Below are 18,788 nucleotides of genomic sequence, written 5' to 3'. Positions count from 1 at the left end.
AAAAAATTATTTCCCCATCCAATTTGTTCTTGACAACATGATCCCTGTATTCAATAACTAAATTATGATAATTATAATTATTGAATTCAGTTATGTTGAAAGTGTCTAACTATTTTATTTGTATTATTTATATAATTATTTAACTATCTTAATTTATTATTTTGTTATATTTTAATCAATCAAATATATTGTTTAGTTTATATTTTACTAACATTTATACAATAATATTATTTATAACAATCTTGTGCGATAACACTGGTATTTACAAGTTTGACAACAAAACATAACACAAACATTGTTAAACAAAGTTGTCTAAGATATCTGACAACAAATCATAAAACAAACATTCTTAATAGTCATATATAATAAGACCAAAAATCATTCACAATTATCATATATTTCTATTCAACAAAAGATCATGTCTATATCTAAAGTTTTTTGGGTTATATCCCTTATTAGTCTCCAATTTTCGTTGGCAAATTGTTATTCTACAAAGGGTCTTGTTCCAGCTTTGTATGTTTTTGGTGATTCAACTGTAGATGCTGGAAATAACAACAATTTGAATACTGTTGCTAAAGCTAATAACTTCCCATATGGCATAGATTTCAATAATTGCTCTACTGGAAGGTTTAGCAATGGCAAAACCTTTGCAGATCTTATTGGTATCCATACTATTTATTATTATGATACTTCTTGAAATTTACTTTTAATCATTATGGTTTCTTAAATTGCAAGAAAAACAATTTCTAAGATGAATTTTTGCAGCAATTAAATTAGGTTTACCAATGCCACCTCCATACATCGGTGTTTCAACAACCGAGAGATATCAAATAACGTCGGGTATGAACTATGCGTCAGGCTCATGTGGAATCTTGAATTCAACAAGAAATGTAAGAAAGAAAAAATTTAATGTATATATTTTCTTCTCTGTATATGGAGTAATAATAACTGCTATAAGTTTCTAGGATTTGAATCCTAGTGTTAACTTTCGACTTAACATATCTATTTTTTTTCTTCAGTTGAGCTAGTATATGTGACACTTATGCACGTTTTCGATCATTTATAAAATGCTGGTTACTTACCATATGTATATTTCTATTTTTTTTTGTGCATAAGGGAGAATGCTTGTCATTGGAGAAACAAGTTGAATATTTCACCTCAACAGTGATGAATGATCTTCCAAGAAACTTGCAAAGCAAAACAAAATTAAGACACTACTTATCAAAATCTATATTTCTTTTATCAACCGGTTCCAACGATTACATTCTCAATTATTTTAAACAAGAAATGGGAAAAAATAAAATGATTAATCCTGAAGAATTTGCAGATTACCTTATCGACCAACTTGGTTCAAATATAAAGGTAAGTTTTTAAGTTGACTTAACATTAACAAAAAAGAAATTCAATTTTGAACCAATTTTGTTGCAATCATTATTTTTGACGCATTCACATATTCGTAAACCCTAAATTTTGAATTAAGATTAAACAGATTAAATTCTAAGTTAAATCATTTTTATTTAATAAAATTAAAAATAGTTATATATTTATACTATTTATACTATTTGATCTTGATCTAATACCTGAAAAATGTTGAATGCCTGAATGATCCAAACTTTGACCGAAATGAATCTCATTTTTGATATTTCGTAGTGTTAAGTTGTAATAAAATAGAATAAGACCAAAAACTCAGAAAAATTGAAATTGAGATTCAAAAAAATTCATTTTTTAAATATATAAAATCAACTTTTCACTAACTTTTTTTACTACAGAAAATTTATGATCTAGGTGGAAGAAAATTTGTTATAATTGGCCTTGGTCCAATTGGTTGTATCCCAGGTTTCATCATAAAAAAACCACATACTCAAGAATGCAATGAAGTTATTAATCAAGTAGTTAACCTCTTCACAAACAAGCTCCCAAGAAAACTTCAAGAGTTGAAATTGAAAGCCAAACTCTCAGGATCACTATTCACTATTTTGGATAGTTTTAAATTGTTCAGGAAAATACAAAACTCCCCTGAAAATTTTGGTGAGTTGATAAATAATTAATTTTAGTTGTAAAAACACTATAACATGTTTTTTAATATTTAGTAACACTTACATTTTCTATTTTTAATGTTTAGGGTTGACAAATATTTGGGATTCATGTGTTGGAGAAGGAGGAAACCCTTGTGAAAATCGAAAGGAATATTATTTTTACGATTTTGCCCATAGCACTGAAGCTGTAAATGAAATATTTGCTAATAAGTGTTTTGGTGGAAGACATATATGTTTTCCTATGAATATTGAGAAATTAGTTCATGCACATTAATGTATCTATATTGTATCGGAATTATTTTGCCAGTTTTTGGCCATAGCACTGAAGTTGTAAATGAAATATTTGTTGATAAGTGTTTTGGTGGAACACATATATGTTTTCCTATGGATATTGAGAAATTAGTTCATGTGCATTAATGTATCTACATTGTGTGGAAGAGATATTTTGCCAGTTTTTGTTTTTTTCTTCTTTCGAATCGCGTGAAAGAAAGATGGATCGGAGTTTTTATTTTGGACGTTTATGAAGAACAATGATAAATTCTCGATTTATTATGGATTTATTGTTGTTCTTGATTGGTGGGAGACAATAGATGATTTTTATGAATGAAGAAAATTGTTAAGAAATATTCTGGATTGAAGAAAATATGATAATGTGACCAAATCAAATTTCACAAAAATTATAATTATGGCTTATAGATGATGATAAATGGAGGAATAATGGTAAAATTTAATTATAGAAAATATTTTTATAGAGAAATAATGAAAAATATCATCATTTATGTTAAAGATGATCATAATAAAAAAATCTCATGATTTTGCTAAGTTGTCATGTCAGGTTGGCAACATTTAACGTTTTTTTCAAAAAAATTAACAAAAGGGACCAATAATGCCAACAAAACTAATTTTAAGCGACCAAAGTGTACAGTTTTTTGGTTAAGGGCCTAAAGCGAAACATTAAATTAAGTTAAATGACTTGTTGACTAATTATTCCTTTTTTATACCATATTTTTCAAATATTCGTAATAAAGTATCAAATTTATCAAAAAAAATGATAATGTTAACTTCATTATATTTGTACCTTATTAAAATTGTTAAATGATATATGATATCATGACATGAGATTGAAGGCTTATATGCAAAAGATCATGTATGACATGCATTATGGATATTGATCATAAAATGACTTGATGCACAAGTTATTAAGATTGTTGGTTGTAACTGTCAGAATAGAGTTTTAAAATTCTGTCATGAATGTTATTATACATCTAGTGCATAGGAGTTATGATGTAGTTCTCTAACTAACTCATATAGAGTAAATAACTTGTGATTTATCGTCCAATCCCTACTTGTACTTGTCGTAACAAGTGTGCTTGTGAAGCTATGCGCAATGCAAGCAAACATCACACAACTATTCATGCGATCAGATTCTCGACTGAGTTGAATCTCAATTTTGTTGTTGTAAAATCTTAGATATTACTCATGAGAGACAAGAAACCTTCAATGAATATGAAGAACCCATTTCCCTTGTCAAATATGCATAAAAGTTCAAAGGAAAATCTTATTGCTCATGTTATTTTCCAAAAGGCAACGATCGATACATGGTATGCCAAGCATGGATTCCCTCCTCATATTCAAACAAAACTTTCTAATCACACTTCCACAGGTGGCAATGATCAAGATTTGGAAGTCTTTTCACACATCAATTAACAAAGATCAAAAGCATCATCAATTACTTCTAAATAATATGAGCAACTCATGCATTTGCTTCAACATATGCGAAAATGTACCTTCATTTTATTTAAACCTGATTTCTGTATCAACACTGTGTCAATCACTTGATTGCACAGTCGAGTTTAATGGTCTCTCTTGTTTCATTTAAGAATGGAGCACCAAGAAGATGATTGTTTCTGGTGACAAGGTGCAAGACTTGTATTAATTATTCATGTCAAATAAGATAATGCGTAGTTCTAGCATAAATCATGTTACTTTACCTGATAATGTCATTTGGCATTTTAGACTTGGCCACATATCTGTAAATCGTATGAATACATTACACATTCAGTTTCCTTTCATAAATGTTGATCAAAAGTTTGTTTGTGATGTGTGTCATTTTGAAATACAAAGAAAATTGTCGTTTTCAAACAGTTCTAGTAGAGCTTTACTTCCCTTTGACCTCATATATTTTGACATTTAGAGGCCAATTGTTATTCCATCATTCATGGACACACATATTTCCTAATTGCCATAGATGATTGTAAGCAGATTCACATGGCTAACCCTTATGAAACATAAAGGTGAAACTAGAAAACATGTTATCAATTTTATTAACCTCATTTGACTCATCATAAGCACAAAGTTAAAGCCATTCAAACTGACAATGGGCCAGAGTTCAAAATCACTTCTTTATATTTTTCTCATGGAATTATTCATTAAATAAACTCTGTAGAATCCCCACAACAAAATGGTTGTGTTGAAAGGAAACATCAACAAATTTTAAATATTGCTCGAGCCATTCTTTTCCAATCTAATCTACCAACAACATTTTAATCATATGCAGTCCTACATGCTTTATTCATTATGATCTGAATCCCTAGTCTTGTTCTTGACAACGAATCTCTCTATTTCATCATGACTCATCAAAGTTCTAACTTGCATGACCTAAAATTGTTTTCATCTATTGTCTTTGCTTATACTTTGCAAGCACATAGAAATAATCTTGCCCATAGAGCAAGAAAACGTGTCTTCCTTGGCTACAAGACTTGTATGAAAGGTACATATCTCTTTGATATAAACAACAAAGATATTTTTGTCTCAAGGAATCTAATACACCATGAACAAAAATTGTCTTATCAACTTTCTTCTTCCCTTACAACCTGAACTTACCACCCAAAATTTGGCCATTTCACTACACGTGATCCTACCAACGTCGATCAAACACATCAGTCCATCATATTTTATAATAAACGTCTTACAGATTATCCAAATATGCTTGAACCTAGACTTGAAACCTCACCTACTAACTCTAACAAATCTATTGAAACTGAACTTGAACATGATAATACACCACCTAATGAATCTCCACACATAGTTCCCAACAATTCAGAAAATCACATTATACCTACTTGATATAAACATACTCCATCATATTTACACGACTATGTGTACAATTATTCTTCAAGTCACAAAGACTCATCATTTTTATGTATCCTCTATCTTATTGATTCATTCCATTCTTTTGCTCAATTGTCCTCATCTCAAAAAACATTTTCTATGTATATCACTAATTGTTCTAAACCCAAGTCATAATTATAAGCATGTAAACATGATCATTGGTTAAAAGCTAGATAAAAATAATTGGAAATTAGTTAATAAACTATCACATGAAGCCTATTGCTAGAAAAACATGTTTATAAAGTGAAGCACAAATTTGATTTCTCTATTGAAATACACAAAGCTAGATTGGCGGCCAAAGGATACAATCAAATAGAAGGGTTGTATGTATTTGATACTTTCTCCCCTGTAGCAAAATTGACAACAATATGAACCCTAATAAATCTTGTTTTTCTAATGAATTGGAACATTCACCAGTGAGAAGTTTGCAATGCCTTCTTGCATGGAGATTTGAAAGAAGATGTTTACATAAATGTTCCTGATGGTGTTTAAGACAATCCAAACCAATTGTGCAAGTTACAAAAGAGTTTGTGTGGCTTGAAGTAGGCCAACCGAAAATGGTATGTGAAACTGGCTCAACTTCTTATACAAGAATGTTATCATCAATCTACCTCTGATTAGTCCTTGTTCACTCTCAAACATGGTGATATTTTCACTTCCCTCTTAGTGTATGTTGATGATATCATCATAGAAGGTATTTATCTTGTAGAATTCAAAAGAATAAAAAACATCCTAGACAAAAGTTTCAAAATCAAGTACCTTGGTATTCTCAAATATTTTTCTAGGATTAGAAGTGGCTCATTCTAAGTCAGGTATATGCATTTCTCAAAGAAACTATTGCCTAGATCTTCTTGGATCATCTTGGTTTCTTGCATCAAAACTAAACATAAATCCTCTTGATCCTTCCACGGAGCTTCACCAAGATGACAATCAACCATTTGATGATATTTCAACTTATAGAAGGCTCATCGACAAGCTTTTGCATCTCAATACCACCAGACCTGACATTATCTTAGCAAATCGGCAATTGAGTTAGTTCCTAAATTCACCAATTATCACCCATTTCAAAGCAGCCTGCAAATTAATTAGATACTTAAAAAAAAGCCCTAGTAAAGGTATTATGTTCCCTAGAAGTTCAGATACACAAATCAGAGGCTATGTAGATGCCGACTGGGCAGGCTATTCTAATTTAAGGAGATCAACCACTGGTTTTATTTTCTTCCTAGAAAATTCAATAGTGCCATGGAGATAAAAGAAGGAACCAACCATTTAAAGGTCATCATCCGAAGCTAGTGTATATGAGCTATGATGTAGTTCTCTAACTAACTCATATAGGGTAGAGAATCAAAGTGTAACAAACAAGTTCAATAATCAAGAGTTTTCTCATTCTTTCTTCTTTCCAAGATCCTTCCATGGGATTTTTCATGGAGTTTTTGTTTATTCAACAGAAATCTTCAAGGTTCAATGGTCCAATATATGAAGTGGAATGAATTAATCAAATCTAAGTTTGAATAGAAAAGAACCATTCGTATAATGAGATTTTTATGTAATTATAATTAATTTAAAAATGGTTGTTATGTTCAAATAAATGATTTATTATTCAAAAACACTTGAATGAGATGATAAGAGTTTCTTTTATTGAAAGATTGCTCTATAGTATTTGATTTATTTATAGAAAAACTATCATGATTGAGATTAAATATATAAAAAAATATTTATTCTAATAGCATATAAGAAACGATTTTAAATTAAATACAAAAAAAGTTTGTTGTATTTAAATATGGAATTAGTGTTTTGAATATAACGCTACAAAGTGTCTCTTTTAACTTTATCATAGTTTTTAGGTTGGACATGAGGGAGAAATTTGTTGTAATATGTGGTCTTTTCCGATTCTATGGACTACTCTAAGAGAATATTCTAATATATATATATATATATATATATATATATATATATATATATATATATATATATATATATATATATATATATATATATATATATATATATATATATATATATATATATATATATATATATATATATATATATATATATATATATATATATTAGTTTATATTAAATACCAAAAAGAATTGTGCGTTTAAATACAGATCGAGTGTTTTAAATTTAATGATATATAGTAAATATGTTTGTTGTTCTTTCTAACCTAGGCCAAAGTCTGGAATCATATTCTTAACTAGGGACACAGAAAAAAAATCTGTATCTATTGGTAAAAACCCATCACGGACACATATTAAATAGTGTAATGAGTATCTACGTGTAAAATAAACGGATATTAAACTTTATATTTTCTTACGAACACAAATACGGATTTGGTAGTATTCATACCTGCGAATATTCATATTAGTTAATAATTAAAAAAATTACTTAAATACTCTTTAAAATTATTACACTTAATAATTTTTTTTCATTAATATCTATTTAATTTAATTTGGTAATCTATTTTTCAATTAAAACCTTTAGTGCATTCTTTTTCATTTGCGTCTTCTTAAATAATTATAGATATAATTTTTTATTTACAATTACATCATATAAGAAAAATTAATAAATTATAATTTGAAAAAAATGTATCCATGAGTATTAGTAAATACTCGAGACTATCTCAAAATCCACGAATACACGTCTTATTGATACTCACACGAATATGAGGCGAATATGTATGTGATATTTATTAAACAAGGCATATAATAATATATGTGCTAATAAGAATCCATCGCGTCCCTATTTCTCCTCAACACGAACAACATGTTTACCTATTTGAAGCTTAATTAAAAAATAAGATTACAGTTTTATTAAAAACATATATATTGAATAATCGAGAAAATAGAAGATATATAAAAATTGTAAAATAATTTTATACCGATATTTTAATGAATATAGTGTGTTCTTTAAAAATAGGAAAATATTTTAAATTTAGTTATACGATATGATTAACTGATGTTTTTTTTATTAGACGAAAATTTAAATATATTTTACATTAACAACTAAACTTTTAAAAATAATTTAACAATTAAATTAAAAAAGTACTTAATTCATCTCACCAAGAGTGTCACATTTTTATTTTTTCTCGAAATTACTGTTTATTTATGCAATATTTATTATTACTACGTTATTACTATATTTTTATTTATTAACTTATATTCTATTTAATTATTTAACTAATTATAAAATAAGAATATTTTAGTCAATAATGTTAAAATTAGTCAAATAATTAATTAGATACAAGATATAGTTAATAATAAGAATTATAGTTATAATCATACTTGATTGCGAAAGTAAAATAAACACATATGAACATGCAAATAAATAGAATCTTTGAGATGTTGATTTATCCATAATAATATGAATATGTGTATCCAAGGCAAAAATCGATATGAATGAGTGATATATAAATATGTGATATGTGATCATTTGGAAAAATGTGTGATTTTGTGGAAACGATAGAGACTAGTAGGAATTAGTTAATATTCTTATTGATTTTATTTGATTAAAATAATACAATAATAATAAAATAAGAGAAATAATGATATTAGAGAAGAATGTATAATTATTAAAAAAGATAAAGGAAAGAAAGAAAAGTAGAGGTGAGTTGAGGGATAAAAATGTGAGAATAGTTACCAAACCTGTGAGTACGTAGAAGCTATGCAAATTGAAACGGAGACAAGTGTGAAAGAAGGAGAACAAAGACTTGAAGGAGAAGAATAACACATCAAAATTGATTAGGTGTTATAAATTCAGGTAAATGGGAGGGGGATTACTCTAATAATATAGAGGTTATTGCATGAAGGATAGAAAGTGATCATCATCCTCCTCTAGGTTTTTCTCCATTTATGTGTTTTGTAATACCCTAATTTTTAACCGCGTGTAATTTTAAAAGGTACTATTTCCATAAATAAGTCAATTAAAGTTTTCCCTTACAAAAATATTGCTTCTTTGTTTTTTAATATATATAAGATATAACAAATCTTGTATTTAAATTCATTTTAAGTGCACAACATTTATTTATAAAAGAAATTATATAAACAAGATAGAACATAATAACATATTATATATAGACAACGAAGCCTCACCAAACATAAAATGATGATAGTTAGAATACAACCCATAATAAAAGTCTTCAACAGACACTCGCACATGAGAGATGTCCCAAGAAGAAATTTCCAACCATGCATAGTAAAACATTTCCATGGCACCTGCAATATAATACCAAAATACTCCTACCACCCACATACTCTACTACGTAGGTAAGTTGATCAACACGTAATGATAACCAGAATATCCACCCACCTTAGCTCCATATAACCCATTACAATCTCTAGTTAAAGTGTGATCCTCGTTATCACCACTCTCAAAATCATGCTTCGAAGGTTTGTAAGTATCATCGTCCTCTCCCTCACCAACGTCTAACTCCAACAACAACGCACATGTCAGGGAAATGTAAAGGAGCTTGTTCACGGTACAATTATTACGAGTGAACACTGAAGGTAATCCTAAGGACGTCTCTAAGTCTTGGGGAGTCTCGGGCATACCATGGAAGAACGACTCTCCTCCCACGACTAGGGCATGTGATGGTCCAGGTGGGGCTAAGATGGATATCAATAATCCAAATCGACCAACCACTCAAGAAATGAAGCTGGAGATGATCAAGTATGCTGGGATCTCAAAGGTGGTAGTCCTTTAGGAATAAGTGGTTCTCGGATCCATGCCAGCAATAACGATAATCTCAATTACCTTTCTGATGAACGAGACTTGTCCTAAGGCCTGGTCAAACTCCCAGGATATGACACCCTAAAAACCCTCACATAATTATCAAATAATTTAATTAGTGAAATACAATCACTTAGGTGTCACTCATAACAATTATAGTCTGCTCCATAACACAGGTTACAACAAAAGATTTTACTGCATACATTTTCACTTAGGATGTTTACACGACATCCAACTCGTATGAATAACTTTGCAGCTGAGTCATAATACAAAAACATTACCAATTTAAAATCTCATAATATTTTTCATAACAAAATTAAAACCACCGACTCGTGTGTCTTCTCCAAGTGCTATCACACTAAAACATAAAACAAATACGAGACCATGCATTGTCTCTCTGAAAATTTCAACATAAAATAAATAATTCTCTCCCTAGTGTTATATATCAGAGCATAACCAAAGCTAACATGAATAAACTAAAAGAAATAACTCCAAGAACTAATTTCCACTCACAACAACGTCTCTATTCTTGAGTATCTGCATGATGCCCATGTAAAGACAATATTCAAACAGAAGGGGTGAGAATTCATTTAAATAATAACAACATAGAATGTCAAATAGAGTATAACATCTATACAATCATGCACAATAACATATCACATTCTCGTACCCAAATTATCATCAATATCGCATACAATAACATCATCATCATACACAGTCATATTTCACGCATATAGTTCATTCATACTATGCGACTCACGACAACGACAATGACTCATGCATGTGGTAACAATTCAACATTTGGTTCTTCTTATGAACCTGATTCCCCCATTCGGAATCCCAAACTCCCCCTTATGAGTTTCGGATAAGTCTTTCGTCCCCCTTTGGACCTATGATTTATCTCTTACAAATATCTTTTTTGAATTTCGTCTTTTTTATGTTTACTTTATGTCTTATATACATTAGACATTAAAAAATTATTAGTACATACAATTTGTATATAAAACAAATATTTGTTCACCACTAATAAATTAGTTAAATTTACGGTTTTTACATCTTCAAAATGAAAATAATTTTTTTTATAATTATTAAATTTAATTTTAGTTTAATTAATCTAAAAATCATACATAGACAAATAACTATAATTAAAAAAAAATTAGTTGAGTAGGGAAAACATTTTGGTTACAATATCATGTATGCGAAACTTTTAGTAGAAAAATTGTGTCACCTTTCTAGGAAATACAACTATGTTGGACTTACACTGAACGATTCTTTTCATCTCTCCTAGAAAGACAATTATGTTGAATTTCTACAACTATGTTGTTCTTCCATAGAAAAATTCTTTCTGCCTTTACAAATACCAAAAAATATGAATACGCCAGACGTACATAGGAAGATCCTTACAGCCTTTAAGGACAAGATGATTATGCCATCCACGGAAAACAACCTCATCTAAAGTCTAGCCCAAGGGGTGGGAATAAGTCTAGCTCATGATACTTTAAGTAATGTCTTGTCTGAGGGTTTGATTAAAGCCCGCCTAAGGGGCTCAAAACCTCGCATGAGGGACTTGGACTATCATCAGTCAAGGCTCAACATACAATCTCATCTGAAGGACGGAGAACCCCATCAATCAGGCTTATCGAAATAAATGGCCACCAAATTTATTACTATACTTTTTCCCTTTAATTCAATAATATCAATTTGTTATACAATATTGATTTAACATTATTAGATTAACTTACCCATATCTTTGACACATTAATTCTTATACAAATTATTTACTTTTTTTAATATTGTCGTTATTTTAATTTTCATATTTTAAATAAAATAAATAAATTATATTTTATTATTAATAAATATTTATAATTAAAAAATTAGTTGACATAATATATTTTTAGATTATTAACATAAAATAAAAATAAAAGTAATTATAATTTTGAAAATTTATTATTTAGAAATTTACCTCTAAAAATATTAATGGAGCACACATAGTGCACTGGGTATTGCTTATTAATAATTAGTTAAAATTGATATTTATATAATATTTTCAACAACAAAAAATGAAAATAATTATATTCCATTAACTATAATTTTAAAGTTATATTTTAAATTTATTTAAGAAGTTAATGAAACTCACAATTCACAAAACAAATGCTATTTCACTAATTAATTTATTAAATTTAATATTTTTGAAATATTTTTTAAATTAAACTAAGAATAATCGTATATAAAAATTATTTTTTAAAGAATACTGACTATAATATGTTTTCATATAGTATGCAATTAAGAAAATATTTTATAACTATAAATTTAATTAAAATTAATATTTTTTGTAATATTGTTGGAATAAAATGAAAACAAATTATAAGTTATAAACTAATATTTTTTCATACGCTTGTTTGATCACGTTGTTTTTGCGATGCTTAACAAATTATTAGAATATAAAATTTTTACATTAGACAAATATTTGTCACTAATTAATTAGCTAAATTTAGTAAAATTTCAAATATTATTCATATAAAAATGACAATATATATCAATCTAGACTTAGATCTACGACAAATGTCAATATTAACCTATCCCAAATTCAAACCCGAACCTTGTAGTCATGTAAGATATTTTAGTGGTTATTGTCACTTTGTTTACAAGTGAAAAAATTTAAAATAAAAATAATACTTATATTTAAATAATTACTTACTTATGATACAAGTCATATATGACAAATATTCATCATTAAATAATTAATTCTCTTTAATATTATCAACATAAAAATAAGAAATATAATATGACACTAACTATTATTTTAACATATTTTGATTAATCTATTTTTTTAAAAAATAATTAAATTAAGAAGCTATTATCACAAATTAATTAATTAAAATTAACATTTATTTCATTTCATTTTTAAAATGATATTTGTTGTAATATACACATTATAATTGTTTTTCTTAAAATCATACATGAGACATTGATCTAATTTATAAAGTTAAAAACACATTTATATATGTCCAACTTGGACCAAGACTATACTCCTTCCTTAAAAACCTAGTGCAATAAGTAAAAGATGATTTACCTTCATCTATAAACTCAAGGAAGATTCTAGAATCACGGGAATAATCATAGACATGCCATACGAAAGCACTTGACTCTAGAAAATGATTGAAGGAGAACAATCAGATAACAAAATAAATTATAGTCTAACACTGGTTTATTTAGACAATGATCTTACATTAGAATATTCTAGGCCCCCTAAAACCTAATAAACTTCTATAAAAAGGAGCAGTAAAATATCAAATCAAGATACATATATTGTTATACATGGAATATTTATCACATGTGATAGAAACATTTGGACGTCGAAGTGTTTACATGTATCACCTTTATCAAGGCGACAAACCATGATTAATGCTACTTCCTAGACTTGCATGCATCTCACCAACTTCACAACTACTTGAACTAATCCTTACTAACAAGGTCTATATATTTTAAAAAAATAATGTATATTGATAGTTCTCATATAAATAATTTGTCACAAATCAATTAGTTAGATTTAATAATTATTTGATATTTTTTAAGAAAAAAATATAATAGTTATAATATATGAATTATAATTTTTTATAAAAAGCATTCAAGATTCATGCACAAATGTATTTTATAAATTTAAAAATGAATTGAAAATATATTGAAAAATAAGATACATGTATTTACCGATGATAATTATATGAAAAGTTCTAGATAAATATTTTTTATCGAGACATTGAAAATTTATTGAACAAATAGGTCACTGATAAGTATAAAAGAACATGAAACAAATAATTTCAAGTGATACATAAAAAAATGTGATACTGATATTTGTTCATTTTAACAAAATAATACGGGACAACAAAGTTTTCTTCGATAAATTTATTTAAAAACTGGAAAAGTTTTTAAGATTGATGATATAAAAAATTGACATATTTATCAATAATACTTTTAAAAAATCACTAATACATACAAAAAACACGAAACTAATATTTGAATAAAAAATTATTTCCCCATCCAATTTGTTCTTGACAACATGATCCCTGTATTCAATAACTAAATTATGATAATTATAATTATTGAATTCAGTTATGTTGAAAGTGTCTAACTATTTTATTTGTATTATTTATATAATTATTTAACTATCTTAATTTATTTTTTTGTTATATTTTAATCAATCGAATATATTGTTTAGTTTATATTTTACTAACATTTATACAATAATATTATTTATAACAATCTTGTGCGATAACACTGGTATTTACAAGTTTGACAACAAAACATAACACAAACATTGTTAAACAAAGTTGTCTAAGATATCTGACAACAAATCATAAAACAAACATTCTTAATAGTCATATATAATAAGACCAAAAATCATTCACAATTATCATATATTTCTATTCAACAAAAGATCATGTCTATATCTAAAGTTTTTTGGGTTATATCCCTTATTAGTCTCCAATTTTCATTGGCAAAATGTTATTCTACAAAGGGTCTTGTTCCAGCTTTGTATGTTTTTGGTGATTCAACTGTAGATGCTGGAAATAACAACAATTTGAATACTGTTGCTAAAGCTAATAATTTCCCATATGGCATAGATTTCAATAATTGCTCTACTGGAAGGTTTAGCAATGGCAAAACCTTTGCAGATCTTATTGGTATCATTACTATTTATTATTATGATACTTCTTGAAATTTACTTTTAATCATTATGGTTTCTTAAATTGCAAGAAAAACAATTTCTAAGATGAATTTTTGCAGCAATTAAATTAGGTTTACCAATGCCACCTCCATACATCGGTATTTCAACAACCGAGAGATATCAAATAACGTCGGGTATGAACTATGCGTCAGGCTCATGTGGAATCTTGAATTCAACAAGAAATGTAAGAAAGAAAAAATTTAATGTATATATTTTATTTTCTGTATATGGAGTAATAATAACTGCTATAAGTTTCTAGGATTTGAATCCTAGTGTTAACTTTCGACTTAACATATCTATGTTTTTTCTTCAGCTGAGCTAGTATATGTGACACTTATGCACGTTTTCGATCATTTATAAAATGCTGGTTACTTACCATATGTATATTTCTATTTTTTTTTTGTGTATAAGGGAGAATGCTTGTCATTGGAGAAACAAGTTGAATATTTCACCTCAACAGTGATGAATGATCTTCCAAGAAACTTGCAAAGCAAAACAAAATTGAGACACTACTTATCAAAATCTATATTTCTTTTATCAACCGGTTCCAACGATTACATTCTCAATTATTTTAAACAAGAAATGGGAAAAAATAAAATGATTAATCCTGAAGAATTTGCAGATTACCTTATCGACCAACTTGGTTCAAATATAAAGGTAAGTTTTTAAGTTGACTTAACATTAACAAAAAAGAAATTCAATTTTGAACCAATTTTGTTGCAATCATTATTTTGACGCATTCACATATTCGTAAACCCTAAATTTTGAATTAAGATTAAACAGATTAAATTCTAAGTTAAATCATTTTTATTTAATAAAATTAAAAATAGTTATATATTTATACTATTTATACTATTTGATCTTGATCTAATACCTGAAAAATGTTGAATGCCTGAATGATCCAAACTTTGACCGAAATGAATCTCATTTTTGATATTTCGTAGTGTTAAGTTGTAATAAAATAGAATAAGACCAAAAACTCAGAAAAATTGAAATTGAGATTCAAAAAAATTCAATTTTTAAATATATAAAATCAACTTTTCACTAACTTTTTTTACTACAGAAAATTTATGATCTAGGTGGAAGAAAATTTGTTATAATTGGCCTTGGTCCAATTGGTTGTATCCCAGGTTTCATCATAAAAAAACCACATACTCAAGAATGCAATGAAGTTATTAATCAAGTAGTTAACCTCTTCACAAACAAGCTCCCAAGAAAACTTCAAGAGTTGAAATTGAAAGCCAAACTCTCAGGATCACTATTCACTATTTTGGATAGTTTTAAATTGTTCAGGAAAATACAAAACTCCCCTGAAAATTTTGGTGAGTTGATAAATAATTAATTTTAGTTGTAAAAACACTATAACATGTTTTTTAATATTTAGTAACACTTACATTTTCTATTTTTAATGTTTAGGGTTGACAAATATTTGGGATTCATGTGTTGGAGAAGGAGGAAACCCTTGTGAAAATCGAAAGGAATATTATTTTTACGATTTTGCCCATAGCACTGAAGCTGTAAATGAAATATTTGCTAATAAGTGTTTTGGTGGAAGACATATATGTTTTCCTATGAATATTGAGAAATTAGTTCATGCACATTAATGTATCTATATTGTATCGGAATTATTTTGCCAGTTTTTGGCCATAGCACTGAAGTTGTAAATGAAATATTTGTTGATAAGTGTTTTGGTGGAACACATATATGTTTTCCTATGGATATTGAGAAATTAGTTCATGTGCATTAATGTATCTACATTGTGTGGAAGAGATATTTTGCCAGTTTTTGTTTTTTTCTTCTTTCAAATCGCGTGAAAGAAAGATGGATCAGAGTTTTTATTTTGGACGTTTATGAAGAACAATGATAAATTCTCGATTTATTATGGATTTATTGTTGTTCTTGATTGGTGGGAGACAATAGATGATTTTTATGGATGAAGAAAATTGTTAAGAAATATTCTGGATTGAAGAAAATATGATAATGTGACCAAATCAAATTTCACAAAAATTATAATTATGGCTTATAGATGATGATAAATGGAGGAATAATGGTAAAATTTAATTATAGAAAATATTTTTATAGAGAAATAATGAAAAATATCATCATTTATGTTAAAGATGATCATAATAAAAAAATCTCATGATTTTGCTAAGTTGTCATGTCAGGTTGGCAACATTTAACGTTTTTTTCAAAAAAATTAACAAAAGGGACCAATAATGCCAACAAAACTAATTTTAAGCGACCAAAGTGTACAGTTTTTTGGTTAAGGGCCTAAAGCGAAACATTAAATTAAGTTAAATGACTTGTTGACTAATTATTCCTTTTTTATACCATATTTTTCAAATATTCGTAATAAAGTATCAAATTTATCAAAAAAATTGATAATGTTAACTTCATTATATTTGTACCTTATTAAAATTGTTAAATGATATATGATATCATGACATGAGATTGAAGGCTTATATGCAAAAGATCATGTATGACATGCATTATGGATATTGATCATAAAATGACTTGATGCACAAGTTATTAAGATTGTTGGTTGTAACTGTCAGAATAGAGTTTTAAAATTCTGTCATGAATGTTATTATACATCTAGTGCATAGGAGTTATGATGTAGTTCTCTAACTAACTCATATAGAGTAAATAACTTGTGATTTATCGTCCAATCCCTACTTGTACTTGTCGTAACAAGTGTGCTTGTGAAGCTATGCGCAATGCAAGCAAACATCACACAACTATTCATGCGATCAGATTCTCGACTGAGTTGAATCTCAATTTTGTTGTTGTAAAATCTTAGATATTACTCATGAGAGACAAGAAACCTTCAATGAATATGAAGAACCCATTTCCCTTGTCAAATATGCATAAAAGTTCAAAGGAAAATCTTATTGCTCATGTTATTTTCCAAAAGGCAACGATCGATACATGGTATGCCAAGCATGGATTCCCTCCTCATATTCAAACAAAACTTTCTAATCACACTTCCACAGGTGGCAATGATCAAGATTTGGAAGTCTTTTCACACATCAATTAACAAAGATCAAAAGCATCATCAATTACTTCTAAATAATATGAGCAACTCATGCATTTGCTTCAACATATGCGAAAATGTACCTTCATTTTATTTAAACCTGATTTCTGTATCAACACTGTGTCAATCACTTGATTGCACAGTCGAGTTTAATGGTCTCTCTTGTTTCATTTAAGAATGGAGCACCAAGAAGATGATTGTTTCTGGTGACAAGGTGCAAGACTTGTATTAATTATTCATGTCAAATAAGATAATGCGTAGTTCTAGCATAAATCATGTTACTTTACCTGATAATGTCATTTGGCATTTTAGACTTGGCCACATATCTGTAAATCGTATGAATACATTACACATTCAGTTTCCTTTCATAAATGTTGATCAAAAGTTTGTTTGTGATGTGTGTCATTTTGAAAAACAAAGAAAATTGTCGTTTTCAAACAGTTCTAGTAGAGCTTTACTTCCCTTTGACCTCATATATTTTGACATTTAGAGGCCAATTGTTATTCCATCATTCATGGACACACATATTTCCTAATTGCCATAGATGATTGTAAGCAGATTCACATGGCTAACCCTTATGAAACATAAAGGTGAAACTAGAAAACATGTTATCAATTTCATTAACCTCATTTGACTCATCATAAGCACAAAGTTAAAGCCATTCGAACTGACAATGGGCCAGAGTTCAAAATCACTTCTTTATATTTTTCTCATGGAATTATTCATTAAATAAACTCTGTAGAATCCCCACAACAAAATGGTTGTGTTGAAAGGAAACATCAACAAATTTTAAATATTGCTCGAGCCATTCTTTTCCAATCTAATCTACCAACAACATTTTAATCATATGCAGTCCTACATGCTTTATTCATTATGATCTGAATCCCTAGTCTTGTTCTTGACAACGAATCTCTCTATTTCATCATGACTCATCAAAGTTCCAACTTGCATGACCTAAAATTGTTTTCATCTATTGTCTTTGCTTATACTTTGCAAGCACATAGAAATAATCTTGCCCATAGAGCAAGAAAACGTGTCTTCCTTGGCTACAAGACTTGTATGAAAGGTACATATCTCTTTGATATAAACA

The 18,788-nt window shown here is 28.1% G+C and overlaps 2 protein-coding genes across 2 annotated transcripts; both read left to right on the top strand.

Moving 5' to 3' along the window:
- The first annotated feature begins 418 nt into the window (after positions 1-418).
- LOC127085734 (GDSL esterase/lipase At1g71691-like) lies at positions 419-2,310 on the top strand. The gene is made up of 5 exons (XM_051026245.1): positions 419-662; positions 766-890; positions 1,117-1,362; positions 1,770-2,028; positions 2,123-2,310. The coding sequence occupies exons 1-5, from the start codon at positions 419-421 to the stop codon at positions 2,308-2,310; spliced, it is 1,062 nt and encodes a 353-aa protein (XP_050882202.1).
- A 12,066-nt stretch (positions 2,311-14,376) lies between these two features.
- LOC127085732 (GDSL esterase/lipase At1g71691-like) lies at positions 14,377-16,268 on the top strand. Its single transcript, XM_051026244.1, has 5 exons — positions 14,377-14,620; positions 14,724-14,848; positions 15,076-15,321; positions 15,728-15,986; positions 16,081-16,268. The coding sequence occupies exons 1-5, from the start codon at positions 14,377-14,379 to the stop codon at positions 16,266-16,268; spliced, it is 1,062 nt and encodes a 353-aa protein (XP_050882201.1).
- Positions 16,269-18,788: the final 2,520 nt, after the last annotated feature.

The sequence above is a fragment of the Lathyrus oleraceus genome, chromosome 5, assembly GCF_024323335.1.
Source record: "Lathyrus oleraceus cultivar Zhongwan6 chromosome 5, CAAS_Psat_ZW6_1.0, whole genome shotgun sequence".
In the NCBI taxonomy this organism is placed as follows: Eukaryota; Viridiplantae; Streptophyta; class Magnoliopsida; order Fabales; family Fabaceae; genus Lathyrus; species Lathyrus oleraceus.
The sequence above is the reverse complement of the archived record's forward strand: the minus strand, read 5'-3'. Positions and strand labels throughout refer to the sequence as shown.

Coding starts and splice junctions, on each gene's coding strand:
- LOC127085734 (XM_051026245.1), top strand. CDS start 419: ATGTCTATATCTAAAGTTTTTTGGGTTATATCCCTTATTAGTCTCCAA. Junction 1,363..1,769: donor AACTTGGTTCAAATATAAAG/GTAAGTTTTTAA, acceptor TTTTTACTACAG/AAAATTTATGATCTAGGTGG. Junction 2,029..2,122: donor AAACTCCCCTGAAAATTTTG/GTGAGTTGATAA, acceptor TTTAATGTTTAG/GGTTGACAAATATTTGGGAT.
- LOC127085732 (XM_051026244.1), top strand. CDS start 14,377: ATGTCTATATCTAAAGTTTTTTGGGTTATATCCCTTATTAGTCTCCAA. Junction 15,322..15,727: donor AACTTGGTTCAAATATAAAG/GTAAGTTTTTAA, acceptor TTTTTACTACAG/AAAATTTATGATCTAGGTGG. Junction 15,987..16,080: donor AAACTCCCCTGAAAATTTTG/GTGAGTTGATAA, acceptor TTTAATGTTTAG/GGTTGACAAATATTTGGGAT.